Here is an 18174-nt window from a genome sequence, read left to right as displayed (position 1 = left end):
ACTTGCTCTTTGGATTTTTTTTCTACCAAAGCGCATGACCTCACACTTTCCAACATTATACTCCCATCTGCCAAATTTTTGCACACACTTAGCCCGTCTGTGTCCTTTTGCAGATTTTTTGTGTCCTCACACATTGCTTTTCCTCCCATCTTTGTATCGTCAGCAAACTTGGCTACGTCATACTCTGTCCCTTCTTCCAAGTCGTTAATATAGATTGTAAATAGTTGAGGTCCCAGCACTGATCCCTGCGGCACTCACTAGTTACTGATTGCCAAACCGAAAATGAATCATTTATCCCAACTCTCTGTTCTGTTAGTTAGCCAATCCTCTATTCATGCTAATATATTACCCCCAACCCCATGAACTTTTATCTTGTGCAGTAACCTTTTATGTGGCACCTTGTCAAATGCCTTCTGGCAGTCCAAATACACCACATCCACTGGTTCCCCTTTATCCACCCTGTTCGTTACATCCTCAAAGAACTCCAGCAAATTTGTCAAACGTGACTTCTCCTTCATAAATCCTATATCTACGTCTGCCCTTGTTGACAGTAGGCTCCCATGCGGGGGAGGACTCATGGAAAATGGTTCACGCTGTCCAAGGCCTCGTCATGGAATTTGATAATCAGGGGCAATGTTGTGTGGCGGGGGCAGGTTGGTAGAGGACCATTGTTTTATGGATGTCGAGTGTAAGGCCCATGCTCTCGCATGCCTCGGTGAAGGTTTTGATGATGGCTTGGAATTCGGCCCCGAAGTATGCGCAGACGCAAGCGTCGTCTGTGTACTGTAATTCATTGACTGAGGCTGGGACGACCTTGGATCTGGCCTGGTGGAGGTGAATAGATTCCCATTTTGTAATTTAGCTGCACTCCAGTGGGGAGCTTGCTGAAAGTGAGATGGAGCATTGCAGCAAGGAAAATCAAGAGGAGCGTTGGTGCGATGATACAGTCAGTCTTGCTTGACCCCGGTATGAACGTGAATTAGGTCTGTGGTAGATCCGTTGGTCAGGATCACTGCTTGCATGTCACCGTGGCGCAGGCCGAGGACGGTGACAAACTTTTGAGGGCAGCCGAATTTGAGGACAACGCTCCATAATCCCTCACGGTTGACTGTGTCGAAGGCCTTTGTGAGGTCAAAGAAAGCCATGTACAAGGGTTGGTGCTGTTCCCTGCATTGTTCCCCTTAGTGGATGGAATCCGCATTGCGACTCTGGGAGGAGCTCTTCAGCCACCGGGAGAAGGCAATTGAAGAGGGGCGTGTTATTTACCAAGTTATTTGGTAACTGGTGAGCAGCAGAGTAGCTTTGTGGAAATAAGTTCTCATGATCTGCATTAATTTAAATGGTGCCCCATTAGTTTGTAAACTCAGAAAATGCTGGAACTGCACAGCAGGTTTTTGTAACCGTGACTAGAGAGAAGATGGGTTGCACTTTGGGCGGACCAGCAATGCTTTTCCAGAATTTTCTGTTTAATTGGAATTTTTACCACGTACAGTTATCGTTAAATGTTCTGATTAGGTTTTGCAGGTACAAAGTTAACTTCTTTGTTTTTATACAGTAACCCATTGAGTTCTTGCATCCCTGATATTTTCTCCTGCCCTTTCTTTATATTCTGAAGCATGGCCAGTTTTCCTATGTGCAAGAAAATCATGTGAAATCCTCATTTAACTGAATGCTTGGGTTCCGACATGTCTGATCAAAACTGCTTTAATTGACTTAGTTTTCTAAATTATTTTTGTTCCATGTCCACTCAAATTTCAATCTTGTGTGCAGATTCCTGCTTCTCAGCAAATGCTGAACTTCCCAGAAAAACCAAAGGACAAACCGGCTGACCTACAGAACTTTGGACTGCGTACTGACATGTATAGCAAGAAAGGAACTTTAGCAAAAGTAAGTGTTATTTTTATTTAGCATGGATCAAAGGTTTCTTGGGACAGGGATTGCCCTACCAGAAGCAATGGTGGAAGCAAAATCCATAACGGCTTTTTAAAAAAAAACCTGCATTTAGAAAGTGGCTTTCACAAACACTGGATGGCCCTTAGCGCTTTACAGCCAAGTAAGTACTTTTTTGAAATGTAGCCACAAGTATTGTAGAAAATGTAGCCGCCAATTTGCACATACACAGCTCCCACAAACAGCAACGTGAGAATGACCAAATAATGTGTTTTAGTGATGTTGATTGAGGATAAATATTGGCCAGGTAAAGGAAAATGGATAAATGTTAAAATTGAAAAAGGGTTTATGGGACAATGGCAAGCCGATTAGGACTAAGTAGATAGCTCTGTCAACACACACAAGTTGGGCCAAACGGGCTCCTTCTGTGCTGCATCCCAGAGTACTTAAGGAAGTGGCCCTGGACATAGTGGATGCATTGATGGTCATTTTCCAACATTCTATAGACTCTGGATCAGTTTCTACAGATTGGAGGGTGACTAATGTGACTCCACTTTTTAAAAAAGGAGGGAGAGCGAAAACAGGTAATTATAGACCGGCTCGCCTGACATCGGTAGTGGGGAAAATGTTGGAATCAATTATTAAAGATGTAATAGCAGCGTATTTGGAAACCAGTGACGGGATCGGTCCAAGTCAGCATGGATTTATGAAAGGGAAATCATGCTTGACAAATCTTCGAGAATTTTTTGAGGATATAACCAGTAGAGTGGACAAGGGAGAACCAGTGGATGTGGCGAATTTGGACTTTCGAAAGGCTTTTGACAAGGTCCCATACAAGAGATTAGTGTGCAAAATCAAAGCACATGGTCTTGGGGATAATGTATTGACGTGGATAGAGAACCGGTTGGCAAACAGGAAGCCAAGAGTAGGAATAAATGGGTCCTTTTTAGAATGGCAGGCAGTGGGGTACTGCAAGGTTCAGTCTTGGAACCACAGCTATTTACAATATACATTAATGATTTAGACGAAGGAATTGAATGTAATATCTCCAAGTTTGCAGATGACATTAAGATGGGTGGCAGTGTGAGATGTGAGGAGGATGCTCAGAGGCTGCAGGGTTACTTGGACAGGTTAGGTGAGTGGACAAATGCATGGCAGATGCAGTATAATGTGGATAAATGTGAGGTTATCCACTTTGGTGGCAAAAACAGGAAGGCAGAATATTATCTGAATGGTGACAGATTAGGAAAAGGGGAGGTGCAACGAGACCTGGGTGTCATGGTACATCAGTCATTGAAAGTGGCCATGCAGGTACAGCAGGCAGTGAAGAAGGCAAATGCTATGTTGGCTTTCATAGCGAGAGGATTTGAATGTGGGAGCAGGGAGGTCTTACTGCAGTTGTAAAGGGCCTTGGTGAGGCCACACCTTGAATATTGTGTACAGTTTTGGTCTCCTAATCTGAGGAAGGACATTCTTGCTATTGAGGGAGTGCAGCGATGGTTCACCAGACTGATTCCTGGGATGACGAGTGACATGTAGAAAGACTGGATCGACTAAGCTCTCTAGAATTTAGAAGAATGAGAGGGGATTTCAAAGAAATGTATAAAATTCTGACGGGATTGGACAGGTTAGATGCAGGAAGAATGTTTCAGATATTGGGGAAGTCCAGAACCAGGGGTCACAGTCTAAGGATAAGGGGAAAGCCATTTAGGATTGAGATGAGGAGAAACTTCTTCATTCAGAAAATTGTGAACCTGTGGAATTCTCTACCACATAAAGTTGTTGAGGCCAGTTCGTTAGATATATTCAAAAGGGAGTTAGATGTGGCCCTTATGGCTAAAGAGATCAAGGGGTATGGAGAGAAAGCAGGAATGGGATACTGAAATTGCATGATCAGCCATGATCATATTGAATGGTGGTGCAGGCTCGAAGGGCCGAATGGCCTAATCCTGCACCTATTTTCTATGTTTCTAAAGGACATCTAGTCATTCCAAAGCCAAATGTGAAAACAATCAACAGATTTAATTTACTGATCTTTTTGGAATTCCATTCTCCAAATAAACTTGCAAACTGCTCGAGCCTTTGACCAACTTTGGAGCTCTTGCATCACAGTCAGGCAGATTTGCAGTATTCCAGGACTCTGATAGTAATTTACAAGCTGGTCTGACTTCCAGAAAGTGAGATTCCTCCCACTGGCCCCAAATGCTCCTACAATCTATTGCCATAAGGGATTGAGATGTCAGAGTGGGTGAACTTTCAAGAACATTGTAGCGATGTATCCAGTTTTGGTAGGCTGTTCTCCAGGTCTACGTCTGTGAGCACTTGATGATCCTTAAGCCTTGCCTGTGTCAACTTTCAAGTCAAGTTGAATTTGGATAATGTTACTCTGGGAAGTGAGAGTGCCATCATATTGGCCAAACAGAAACTGGATTTCTCCTCGGCTTACTTTGGATGCTCTTGAATGGGATGATGTGTTTCTGTACATATCTGGCATGCAGCTAGCCCATAAAAATAGAGAACATTGTGATGGGAGGATGTGTGAGTTGAACTCCCAGTGATTGCCTTTAACTTTATTGAACACTCTTGCTTGTAGCCTTCCTCAGTGATGTCGGGGAGAGGAGCTCAGCTGACGATCATTTTTGAACTCTGCACATTTGTTTTAAGTTTTAAATTTGAGTCCTTTTTTGGGCAAGAGTTTTGGGGCTGCTGACAGGTATTCATTTTTTGAAATTGCAGATCTTTGGCATGTTCATTGTCCTTATTTTTCAAAACCACACGAAATCAAATTGTATTATGCCGAGTCGTAGTTTACATATGTCCTTTCTAGTGCATATTAATAAACTAAAATTGCTATCTTTTGGATCCTGTTGTGTAGCAGCAATTTTCATAGTTGCTGCAGTAAGCAGATGAAAGCTTGTCACATACATTACCGTGCTGGTATTGTTTCAGGGGTGTTTGTCAGCAAGGAACAAAAGCTGATCCTTATAGTCATCCTGTGATCCCTGCTGGAAAATGTGAGAGTGGTCATTGGATGGAGACAGGTTCTGGATCGGCGATGAAGCTCTCCACAATTGAATACCCTGTCAGTGCTCTCGGTTCTGGCGTGAAGTATAGCCATTTGGGCCAGCATGAGAGGGCTGCCGACACACGCGAGTGTGTCCACCAGCAAGGGTTTTGTGCCTTGGGTAGAAGGGGGTGGGTGGGGTGAGAGTGTGAAAATACCCCAAAAAATGAAAACCAGGATGGAATACTATGTTTCATTTTGCATGTTCATATTTCTCCACTGTGCGTCTGTCTTGCAGCAAAGTAAGGCAAGTGCAGCCAGGGACTGGACGGACCAGGAAACTCTGCTGCTCCTCGAGGTGAGTGCCCCTCATTCCTAACTTTACTCTTGGAGATCTAGCTCAAATACTTAGTCACTGGAAAAACAGTTCTGGAACACACCACTAATATAATTTGTGATTTATATTGAGTTGTGTGGAGAGACCATCTGAGTAAATTTGTCATTAAATGCTATTCAGTTTTATATATTTTGTAATGTGATATGTGCTTCCTTGTAATCCTCTACAGAGAGGATTACCAAGTACAACAAGTTTTGCTTCCATCAGTCATGAGAGCATGCTGCCAGGCCCCGTTAACAACCTCAGTTTGGTGATTTCCATTCTAGCTTTCAGTGGGCAAAACAAAGCATGGCCGCTACCTCAATACAAGTCTGTGATTGCCCCCTACATTGAGAAGTGGTGTATGTGACGACAAAAGCAAGAAGCAGATAAATCTGCGTAAGACTTGGTTTGGGCGTAGTTGAAGTATTGCGTGCAATCTTTCACACCATTATGGAAAGGATGGATAAGGTGGCTAGGCTTGTATGGGGGATAAGAGGGAAAATACAAAGCTGTATTCTCTAGAGAAGTGGTGAAATCTGAGCAGTTTCAAGTTTTGAAAATAAAATAGTCTAAGGTTATTTCCACTACTTAGCTAATCTGTAATAGGTGTACAAGAGGGATAAAGGAGAAGTTTTTGCATGCAAAGGGCTATTTGCCCAACAACCCCCTCAGATCTCTGCGCTCCTCCAATTCTGGCCTCTTGCGCATTCTCGATTTTCTTCACTCCACCATTGGTGGCCATTCCTTCAATTGCCAAGGCCCTGAGCTCTGGAATTTCCTCCCTTACATGAGCGTCTCATAAAAGGTTACTGCACAAGATAAAAGTTCATGGGTTTGGGGGTAATATATTAGCATGGACAGAGGATTGGCTAACTAACAGAGAGTCGGGATAAATGGTTCATTCTCTGGTTGACAACCAGTGACTAGTGGGGTGCCGCAGAGATCAGTGCTGGGACCCCAACTATTTACAAACTATATTGATGACTTGGAGGAAGGGACTGAGTGTAATGTAGCCAAGTTTGCTGACTATACAAAGATGGGAGGAAAAGCCATGTGTGAGGAGGACACAAAAAATCTACAAAAGGACATATGCTCAGTGAGTGGGCAAAAATTTGGCAAATGGAGTATGATGCTGGAAAGTGTGAGCTCGTGCACTTTGGCAGAAAAAATCAAAGAGCAAGTTATTATTGAAATGGAGAAAGATTGCAAAGTGCTGCAGTACAGCGGGACTTGGAGGTACTTGTGCATGAAACACAAAAGGATAGTATGCAGGTGCAGCAAGTGATCAGGAAGGCCAGTGGTATCTTGGCCTTTATTGCAAAGGGGATGGAGTATAAATGTAGGGAAGTCTTGCTACAGCTATATAAGGTATTGGTGAGGCCACACCTGGAATACTGCGTGCAGTTTTGGCTTCCATATTTACAAAAGGATATATTTGCTTTGGAGGCAGTTCAGAGAAGGTTCACTCGGCTGATTCTGGGGATGAGGGGGTTGACTTATGAGGGAAGGTTGAGTAGGTTGGGCCTCTACTCATTGGAATTCAGAAGAATGAGAGGTGATCTTATTGAAACGTATAAGATTATGAGGGGGCTTGACAAGGTGGATGCAGAGAGGATGTTTCCACTGATGGGGGAGACTAGAATTAGAGGGCATGATCTTGGAATAAGAGGGCTGCCCATTTAAAGCTGAGATGAGGAGAAATTTCTTCTGAGGGTTGTAAATCTGTGGAATTTGCTGCCTCAGAGCCGTGGAAGCTGGAACATTGAATAAATTTAAGATAGAAATAGACAGTTTCTTGAACGATAAGGGGATCAGGGGTTATGGGGAGCGGACGGGGAAGTGGAGCTGAGGCCATGATCTTATTGAATGGTGGAACAGGCTCGAGGGGCCTTATGGCCAACTCCGTTCCTATTCTGTTCTTGGGTCTCCTCGAAGGTGGTCCAGAAAACAATCTTTGAGTCACCTGTCCTGATAGCTCTGTGGTTAGGTGTCAAACTTTGTCTGACAGTCATTAGGCGCATTAAGTGCCAAGGGATGTTTTGCTATGTTAAAGGAGCTATATAAAATGTAAGTTGCATTGGGAGTGAGTCCATCACTACGTTTAAGCTGCAATTGGGTGAATACTTGAGAGAAATAAATTGAAGGGTACAGGGAAAGAGCAGGGGGATAGGATTAAACTTGATTGCCCTGGCATCGGTATGAAGGGATGATTGGCCCACTCAGTACTGTATTTTTGTGTTCAAAAGATGAAGTCATGAAATAAACAACACTTCTCCAGATTGAATTCCATTTGCCACTTTTCTGCCCTCCTGGCCAGACTGTTGATATCTTCCTGCAGTCTACAACTTTTTTCCTCACTATCAACCACACGGCTAATTTTTATATCTTCTGTAAACTTAATCATGCCCGCTACATGGAAGCCTAAAAAAGCAATGGACCTACTACTGAACCCTGCGGAACCCACTGGAAGCGGCCTGTCAGTCGCAAAACCACCTGTCGAACATTACTCTTTGCTTCCTGCCACTGAGTCAATTTTGGATCCAGCTTATCACTTTCCCTTGAATCCCATCGGTTTTTACTTTTCTGAGCAGTCTGCCATGTATGACTTTGTCAAAAGCGTTGCTAAAATCCACGTCAGCTACATTAAACGTGCTACCCTCATCAACCCTCCTTGTTGTATCAAGTTAGTCAGACACTACTTTCCCTTAACAAATCCATGCTGACTGTTCTTGATTGATGTGTGCTTTTCTAAATGACGATTAATATTGTCCCTCAGAACTTTTTCCAATAATTTGCTCACTGCCGAGGTTAGTCTGACTGGCCTGTAATTGCTCAGAGTCTATCCGTTTCTCCCTTTTTAAACATCACCATTATCATAGTACATCACCCTGCCACAGTACCGAAATTGCTCTCATCGAAGTCAGAAATGACATCCTTTGTGACTGGCAAAGGTAAACTATCCCTCCTCGTCCTTCTGGACCTATCTGCAGCTTTTGACACAGTTGACCACTCCATCCTCCTCCAGCGCCTTTCCACCAATGTCCAGTTAGGTGGGACTGCACTCGCCTGGTTCCATTCTTATCTAATCATAGCCAGAAAATCTCCAACAACAGCTTCTCTTCCCACCCCCACATCGTTGCCTCTGGTGTTTCCCAATGATCTATCCTTGGCCTCCTCCTATTTCTCATCTATATGCTGCTCCTTGGCGATATCGTCCGAAAATATGGAGTCAGTTTCCACATGTATGCAGACGACACCCAGCTCTACCCCTCCACCACTTCTGTCGACCCCTGGTTCGTATCTAAATTGTCAAATTGCTTGTCTGACATCCAGTACTGAATGAGCAGAAATTTTTTCCAATTAAATATTGAGAAGACTGAACCATTATCTTTGGTCCCTGTCACAAACTGCATTCCCTAACCATTGACTCCATCCACCCCTATCTCTAGCATCAATCTGAGAGTGAACAAGACTGTTCGCAACCTTGGTGTCATATTTGACCCTGAAATGAGTTTCCAGTCACGTATCCGTAGCATAACGAAAACCGCCTTTTTCCACCTTGGTAACGTTGCCCCGCTGCCGCCCCTGCCTCAGCTCTTCTGCTGAAACCTGCATTCATGCCTTTGTTACCTCTAGACTTGACCTACTTTAACTCGCTCCTGGCTGGCCTTCCACATTTCATGCTACGTAAAATTGAAGTCATCCAAAACTCAGCAGCCCATGTACGAACCTGCAACAAGTCAAGATCACCCATCACCCGTGTGCTTTCTGACCTACATTGGCTCCCAGTTAAGCCTCGATTTCAAAATTCTCATCCTTGTTTACAAATCACTCCATGGACTTTCCCCTCCCGATCTTTGCAATCTTTTTCAGCCTCACAATCCCACAAGATGTCTGCACTCCTCAAACTCTGGCCTTTTCAACTTCCCTCATTATAACTGCTCAACCATTGGTGGACGTGCCTTCAGCTGTCTGGGCCCTACACTCTGGAACTCCCTCCCTAAACCTCTATGCTTCTCGACACCTCTCTCCTCCTTTAAAGCACTCCTTAAAACCTACCTCTTTGAACAGTTACAGTACGGAAGAAGGCCATTTGGCCGGTCGAGCAAGCACCAACTCTCAGCTGGTCCCTTTCCCTGTAGCCCTGCAATTTTTTTTCTTTCAGATACTTAGCCTTTTGAAAGATAACATTGAGTTTGGCTTCACCACCCTTTCAGGCAGTGCATTCCAGATCTTAACCACTCACTGCAGAAAGTTTTTTCTTGCATCGCCTTTTGTTGTTTTGCCAATCACCTTAAATCTGTGTCCTCTGGTTCTCAACCCTTCTGGTGGAAACAGTTTCTCTCTCTTTATTCTGTCCAGACCCCTCATGATTTTGAACATCTCTATCAAATCTCTCAATCTTCTCTGCTCCAAGGAGAACAACCCCAGCTTCTCCAGTCTGTCAACGTAACTGAGGTCCCTTATTCCTGGAATCATTCTCGTAAATCTTTTCTGCACCTTTTCTCAGGCCTTCACATCCTTTCTTGATTGTGGTGCTCAGAATTGAGCAAAATACTCCAGAGCCAGCGTTTTATACAGGTTCATCATAATTTCCACACTATTGTACACTCTTCCTCTCTTTATCCCATCAGGCTTTTTAACCGCTTTCTCAATCTGCCCTGCCACCTTCAACGATTTATGCACAGATACCCCCAGGTCTCTTTGTTCGTGCACCTCCTTTAGGATTGTACAATTTCGTTTGTCTGCTCTCTCCTCATTCTTTGTACCAAAATGCATCACTTCACACTTTTCTGCATTAAATTTCATCTGCCATGTGTCCACCCATTTCACTAGCCTCTGTCTTCTTGAAATCTATCACTCCTCCTCACTGTTCGCTATATTTCTAAGTTTTGTGTCATCTGCAAATTTTGAAATTGCGTGCTGTACACCCACGTCAAAGTCATTAATATATATCAAGAAAAACAGTGGTCCCAGAACCGATCCCTGGGGATCACCATTGTATACATTCCTCCAGTCCGAAAAACAACCGTTCACCCCGACTGTTTCCTGTCACTTAGCCAATTTCGTATCCAGGCTGCCACTGTCCCTTTTATTCCATGGACTTCAATTTTGTTGGCAAGCCTATTTGGCACTTTGTCGAATGCCTTTTGGAAATCCATGCACAGCACATCGACCGCATTATCCTCATCAACCCTCTCTCTTATCTCTTCAAAAAACTTGATCAAGTTAGTTAAACACGATTTGCCTTTAATACATCTGTGCTGACTTTCCTTAATTAATCCACCCCTATCCAAGTGACTTAATTTTGTCCTTGATTGTTTCTAAAAGTTTCCCCACTACTGAGATTAAACTGACTGGCTTGTAGTTGCTGGATTTATTTTTACACCCTTTCTTGAACAGTGGTGTAACATTTGAAATTCTCCAATCCTCTGGCACCATCTAAGGAGGATTGGCATTTTATGGCCAGTACCTCTGCGATTTTTGCCCTCAATTCCCTCAGCAGCCTTGGATTCATCCCATTTGTTCCGAGTGATTTATCTACTTTAAGTACAGACAGCCTTTTTATCTCTCTTTATCCTCTTTATCCTATTGAGTGTCTCCACTACCACCACCTTCTTGTCTATGGCAGCATCCTGTTCCTTGATGAAGACTGATGCAAAGTACTCATTTAGTACCTCAGCCATGCTCTTTGCCTCCATGCATAGGTCTCCTTTTTGGTTCCTGATTGGCCCCACCCCATATCTTGCCCTTTTACTATTTTCTGCCGAAATAATTTTGGGTTATCTTTTATGCTGGCTGCCATTGTATTTTCAAATCTTCTCCTTACAATCTTTTTCACTTCTCCTGATGTTTCTATATAACCAGATTCTCAGATGTATCTGTAACCTGACATTTGTCATACCTTTTTATGTTTCATCATATTGGTTATCTGTTTCGTCATCCAGGGAGCTCTGACTTTAGTTGCCCTACCTTTCCCCCAAGTGGGAATGTACAATGGGCCGAATGGGCTCCTCCTGTGCTGCATCATTCTATGATGTGTACGAAGGGAGAGAAATGGAATGAGTTAGCGTTCTTATAAACTTCCCAATGGATGTTGGTGATTTTTTTTCATTCATGATGATGCGTTGTTGGGTTGGGGCGGGGGCTGCAGAGCAAGTAGTCTACTGAGCAAAAATACAGCTTATCGGGGACTTCAGTAATCTTCGGGACGGGAGAAATGAACCGCAGTGGACTTTTCCAGTTCTGTATGTGTTTTATGTTTGAGTGCTACTTGCTCGCTCAAGTTTAGAAGGAAAATGTGCAAACAATTCATATTTAACTATTTTACACATGTAATAGACTGTTCAAGGAGGAAGATATTGTAGAAAGATTGAAGACCGAATTGGATGGATAATTGAGGGAGTAAGTGATAGAGAGCCAAGGGTTCAGATTTTGAGATTGGCCGGATGGACTGCAGAGTCTTTTCATGGCCGGAGCTTTCTCAAGTTTCTTAATTGATTGGCTGTAAATCTAACTTGTAAATACTACTGATTTGTTTGAGCAAAAATTAAGTTTAATCTTTTCCTTTGTAGGCTCTGGAAATGTACAAAGATGACTGGAATAAAGTATCGGAGCATGTCGGGAGCCGCACTCAGGATGAGTGCATACTGAACTTCCTGCGACTGCCCATCGAAGACCCTTACCTGGAAGACACTGACTCCTCCCTTGGCCCCCTGGCCTTCCAGCCTGTTCCTTTCAGCCAGTCTGGGAATCCAGTCATGAGCACTGTGGCATTCCTGGCCTCTGTTGTGGATCCCCGAGTTGCTGCAGCTGCTGCCAAGGCTGCTTTGGGTAAGGAATGTATCGACATTGTCCCTGCAATTTGTTTTATCTTAACATGAATCAGCCTTGCCCTAAAAAAAATTAAAACAAAGTAAATTGGAGACGAAGGAGGCCATTTTCTTAGCTGATTCAGTTAAAAAGGAAAATTCCTCTAATCCATCACAAAGCCAGCTGTTTCTTGAACAGTTCAACTTTTTGTTTCCACTGCTCTATTTGGAAGTCCATTCCATGTTAATTGCTGTGTGATCACTTAATCAGTTCTAAATTTGCTTTCTCCCAGTTTGAATCTGTGCTCCCATCTTCTGTCAGTGTTTACCTTTGACTTTACTTTCTTACACAATTTGTTATCTTGTGCTCCCCTCTGCCTGAATTCCCCTCAATCACCTATTTTCAAGTGTCACTGGGCCCAATTTTTCACCCTCTGGAAAAACGGCGCATCTCAATAAGGTGCACCGACTTTCTGGAAGAAAAAGGGCGCCGAAAACTTAACTTATGATTCTCCAGTCTCCTCAGGACGTCTTTGAGCTCGGCGTGACGCAGCACAGGGGGTCAGGGGCAGAGCACGGTCCCGGCACTGAAAACAGTGCTGGGACCTCTGCACATGCGCGCTGGAGTGTGTGCGCATGTGCAGTAGCTCCAGGCCCCCGAGGCTGCGTGGGAGGTAGCTTTGGCCGAATGGGCTCATGGGACGCAGATCGGAACTCTGACCTCCCTCCTATTCAGCTGTCTACCCTCCCGTTCAGCCTCTCTGCCCCTCTTCTCTATCTGCCCCCCCCCCAAAATCTCACTGGGGGCGGGCTACGCCCAAAGTGTCGGCGACGGCGGCCCGACCCATTCAGCGCCTCCTCCTCGCCCCTCCACCCTCCCCTCCGTCTTCTTCGACCCACCCTCCCTCCATGTCGTCTACGAGGCCCGTCTGGCATCTCGCTGGGGGCAAGCCCTGCCCAAAGTGGTGTTGGCCCGGCCTCTCCCTTTCTCCCCCCCCCCCCCCCCCTCTTTCTCGCCCCGGGGGGGGGGGGGGGGGGGTGCTGCGGTTGGAGGAGGGCTCCTGATGCTGCAGTAGGTGAGTAGAAATAATTTTTTATTTTTTTTATTTTATTTGTTTTAGATTGTTCTAAGTTAGTTTGGAGTAACTTTTCCATGACTAAACTTGCAAAACAGGCTTAAGTGGTCGGACATGTCCCCTTTTGGGAAAAAAAAATCTGTTCAAAAATTTAACTATTCTAACTGAAGCAAACTAAATGCCGAGAATTGCAATTTCTAAGATGTTCCATTCTAAACTAGTTGCTCCAAAAAAATGGGAGCAACTCAGGGTGAAACTTGAGCCCGAGGATTCTACAATCTTCCCATGGGCCTTCATCGTTAGTGCTCACTGACTATATTTCTGCTGGAATGGAGTGTCCAGGTCATAAAATGCTCTGAGATGAAATATCTTGTTGCTTGTCTGGTATCGTTGAGGTCCACTGAGCTTGTGCCCTTCTTTCAACCATTCAAGTTACAAGTGTACTGTTAAATATTCTTGCATTTTTCTTGGTTAGCCTTTCAATGCAGAACTTTTTCTTGGGATATCAACTGACTGGGCAACTCGTATACAGTCATAAGGGATGATCTTGATGGATTGGTCCTGTCCTTGCATCTGCATTCTTTATCTTTTTTTAGTAGCCATAGGTCAAACCACAGTCAGTAAGTGTTTTCTTTCAGAGGATAATGAGGTTGTGGAAGCATTTCTGCTTTGTTACATTGGCAGGCTACGTTTAGTAGGAGGGCTCTGATGTCCATGTCTTTGTGCTTTCTGGGATTGTTTTGGATTAGAAAGAAGAAAGAACTTGCATTTGTACAACACCTTTCATAACGTTTGGATGTCCAAAAGCACTTGGCAGTTAAGAAACAACCACTTGGGTGTGGGGCTGCAGTCAAACATTGGCCAGACCAGGTAGGGTGGCAGGTTTCCTTCCCCAACGGCATTTATAAACCAGTTGTGTTTTAAACGACAATCTGACAACTTCATTTTTCCAGTTTAAAAAAAAATTCAAATTCTCAAACATCTATGGTGGAACTCTCATTCTCTGAATTATTAGTCCAGTTCTCTGGATTCCTCATCTAGTAATATAACCACTGTGCTACCATATGAGTGCAAATGCTCATTTACCCCACATAATCTCAGCCGATACTGAAGTGCAGTATTAAGGGAGTGCTACGTTGTCACAGGTGTTTCCGATCAGACTTTAATTCAAGGTCCGGAGGGACTGGAGTGCATCATCACGCCCGGCAACCAAATTTTAATTTGATTTTATGTTTTTAATTTGTTTTCATTGCCGGTGCTTTTAGTGTCCCCCTCCCCTTTTATAGGGGGCACTTGGAGAAAAAATTCGATTCTGTGCCCAAAACCACCCCCCCCCCCCCCAAAAAAAAGGCCTTGTAAATGTTGGTGTTTTCCCCCAGATCGGGGGGGGGCACGGTTTAATGTTTTTTGTTTGCTCTTAAAAGAGTTTCAAGGTCCCATCTTTCCCCTTACGTGGACATAATGGGTCCAGTGGCAATATTCTAACAAGAGCATGGAGTTCTCTTGGTGCCTTCAGCGCTTAGCAGGACAGTTCGAAAATCATAATGCAGTCAAGCAGAGTTAGCATGGTTTTATGAAAGGGGAATCAATGTTTCACAAATTTGCTGGAGTTCTTTGAGGATATCACGAGCAGAGTGGATAAAGGGAAACAAATAGGTGTCGTGTGTTTGGATTTCCAGAAAGTATTCGATAAGGTGCTACATAAAAGAATGCTGCAAAAGATAAGCACTCACATGGTTGGGTGTAATATTTTAGCATGGACAGAGAAAATCATTTTCCGGTTGGCAGACACTAACTACTGGGGTGCCGCAGGGATCGTTGCTGGGTCCTCAACTATTTACAATCTTTATTCATGACCTTGGATGAAGGGACCGAGTGTAATGTAGCCAAGTTTGTTGATACAAAGATGGGTGGGAAAGCAAATTGTGAGGAGGACACACAACAGCAAATTATTATTTAAATGGAGAGAAATTACAAAATGTTGCAGTACAGAGAGACTTGGGGATCCTTGTGCATGAAACACACAAAGTTAGTATGCAGGTACAGCAATCAGAAAGACAAATGGAATGTTTGCTTTTATTGCATGGGGGATGGAGTATAAAAGCAGTGAAGTCCTGCTCCAACTGTACAGGGCGTTGGCAAGACCACACCTGGAGTACTGCGTACAGTTTTGGCCTCCTTATTTGAGAAAGGATATACTAGCACTGGAGGCAGTTCAGAAAAGGTTCACTAGCTTGATTCCTGAGATGAAGGGGTTGTAATAGGAAGAAAGGTTGAGCAGTTTGGACCTCGGCTCATTGGAGTTGAGCAGAATGAGGGATGATCTTATTGAAACATATATGATTCTGAAGGGGCTTGACAGGGTCAATGCAGAGAGGATGTTTCCCCTCATGAGGGAACCTAGAACTAGGGGACATAGTTTCAGAATAAGGAATCGCCCATTTAAGACCGAAATGAGGAAGAATTTCTTTTAAGGGTCATGAATCTTTGGAATTCTCTACCCCAGGGAGCTGTGGCAGCTGGGTCTTTGAATATATTTAAGGTGGAGATAGACAGAATTTTGAATGGTAAGGGAGTCGACGGTTACAGGGAGCGGGCAGGGAAGTGGAGCTGAGTCTATAATGTAACGCCTCTGTTTTTTAAAAAAAAAAAGGGGGCAGACAAAAGGCAGGTAACAATAGGCCGGTTAGTTTAACATCTGTCGTGGGGAAAATGCTTGAAGCTATTAAGGAAGAAATAGTGGGACATCTAGATAGGAATAGTGCAATCAAGTAGACGCAACATGGATTCATGAAGGTGAAATCATGTTTAACTAATTTACTGGAATTCTCTGAGGATATGACGAGCATGGTGGATAGAGGTGCACCGATGAATGTGGTGGATTTAGATTTCCAAAGGGCATTCGATAAGGTGCCACACAAAAGGTTACTGCAGAAGATAAAGATACGCGGAGTCAGAGGAAATGTATTAGCATGGATCGAGAATTGGCTGGCTAACAGAAAGCAGAGAGTCGGGATAAATGGGTCCTTTTCGGGTTGGAAATCGGTGGTTAGTGGTGTACCACAGGGATCGGTGCTGGGACCACAACTGTTTACAATATACATAGATGACCTGGAAGAGGGGACAGAGTGTAGTGTAACAAAATTTGCAGATGACACACAGATTAGTGGTAAAGCGGGTTGTGTAGAGGACACAGAGAGGCTGCAAAGAGATTTAGATAGGTTAAGTGAATGGGCTAAGGTTTGGCAGATGGAATACAATGTTGGAAAATGTGAGTCATCAACCTTAGGTGGAAAAAAAACAGTAAAAGGGAATATTATTTGAATGGGGAGAAATTACAACATGCTGCGGTGCAGAGGGACCTGGGGGTCCTTGTGCATGAATCCCAAAAAGTTAGTTTGCAGGTGCAGCAGGTAATCAGGAAGGCGAATGGAATGTTGGCCTTCATTGCGAGAGGGATGGAGTACAAAAGCAGGGAGGTCCTGCTGCAACTGTATAGGGTATTGGTGAGGCTGCACCTGAAGTACTGCGTGCAGTTTTGGTCACCTTTCTTAAGGAAGGATATACTAGCTTTGGAGGGGGTACAGAGACGATTCACTAGGCTGATTCCGGAGATGAGGGGGTTACCTTCTGATAGATTGAGTCGACTGGGTCTTTACTCGTTGGAGTTCAGAAGGATGAGGGGTGATCTTATAGAAACATTTAAAATAATGAAAGGGATAGACAAGATAGAAGCAGAGAAGTTGTTTCCATTGGTCGGGGAGATGAGAACTAGGGGGCACAGCCTCAAAATACGGAGGAGCCAATTTAAAACCGAGTTGAGAAGGAATTTCTTCTCCCATAGGGTTGTGAATCTGTGGAATTCTCTGCCCAAGGAAGCAGTTGAGGCTAGCTCATTGAATGTATTCAAATCACAGATAGATAGATTTTTAACCAATAAGGGAATTAAGGGTTACGGGGAGCGAGCAGGTAAGTGGAGCTGAGTCCACTGCCAGATCAGCCATCGTCTTGTTGAATGGCGGAGCAGGCTCGAGGGGCGAGATGACCTACTCCTGTTCCTATTATGTTTATCCCTCAACCAACAACACCAAAAACAGGTCATTTGATTATCTCTCTCTGTGGTATTTGTGGAACCGTACTGTGCGCAAATTGTTTGCAGCTTTCCTACATTTACAAGAAATTTCAAAAATATTATATGGCCTGTGAAGTGCTTTGGGACATCGTGATGTGAAAGGCGCTCGATAAATTCAAGTTCTTTCTTCAACACACTGATCATGTAGGTCGCTACAGCACATTGTATGATCTGGAATAGTTGGGTAGATCAACCTGTTGTGTCAAAACCACTTTAGCTTCCTGTATTGTTTATCTACTGCTTTAAAGAAAGTCCTTCGGCTCATTTGATCTCATTCCTTCCAGTAAACCAACCTGACTGACCCTCCCACAGAAGCGTTTTAATGTCCATTGAAGCAGTCAGATAAACTTGCAGATACCAAACAGTTGGAGAGTAAAAAGTTAGTTGCAGTTTACTACTTGTATCTGCCATCCTGCAAGAGGAAAATATTCCTCTCTTCCTCAGTATCCCTTGTCTCAGTCAGTCATTTTTCTTTCACCACACCTTTGGTCACTCCTCCTCCTTCCTGCTCATTATCAACCACTCCTTGGTTGCATGAACAATGTTGCGCAATTGTTTTCCTCTTCACTTTCCCTTCTGCTGAAGTTGGCATAAGGTCCATGATGGCAAAGGGCAGCAGCTCCTTACAATTTCTATGGCGTGTTAAACAAGGCAGAAGGTTTTCAAGCAATTCATAGTTCAGGTTCCAACTCCAGTGAGTGGTCAGATAGGATTCTGGAAGATTTGTCCAGCATGATTTCCCTTTCATAAATCCATGCCGATTAGGATCGGTCCAAGTTAGCATGGGTTTATGAAAGGGAAATCATGCTTGAAAAATCTTCTAGAATTTTTTGAGGATGAACTAGTCGAGTGGACAAGGGAGATCAGTGGATGTGGTGTAT

At 43.9% G+C, this 18174-nt stretch overlaps 1 protein-coding gene across 7 annotated transcripts in view; it reads left to right on the top strand.

Moving 5' to 3' along the window:
- The window catches only part of LOC139276526 (SWI/SNF complex subunit SMARCC1-like), a 257461-nt gene that overhangs the window by 110205 nt on the left and 129082 nt on the right, over positions 1-18174 (top strand). For all 7 annotated transcript variants that reach the window (XM_070894634.1, XM_070894638.1, XM_070894637.1 and 4 more), the window contains 3 exons: positions 1771-1887; positions 5193-5252; positions 11849-12107. In XM_070894634.1, the coding sequence (XP_070750735.1) occupies positions 1771-1887; positions 5193-5252; positions 11849-12107 (436 nt within the window). The remainder of the gene's footprint in view (positions 1-1770; positions 1888-5192; positions 5253-11848; positions 12108-18174) is intronic.

This window comes from Pristiophorus japonicus, chromosome 1, assembly GCF_044704955.1.
Source record: "Pristiophorus japonicus isolate sPriJap1 chromosome 1, sPriJap1.hap1, whole genome shotgun sequence".
Classification (NCBI taxonomy): Eukaryota; Metazoa; Chordata; class Chondrichthyes; family Pristiophoridae; genus Pristiophorus; species Pristiophorus japonicus.
Note: the sequence above shows the minus strand (reverse complement) of the source record. Positions and strands in the feature narration are given on the sequence as shown.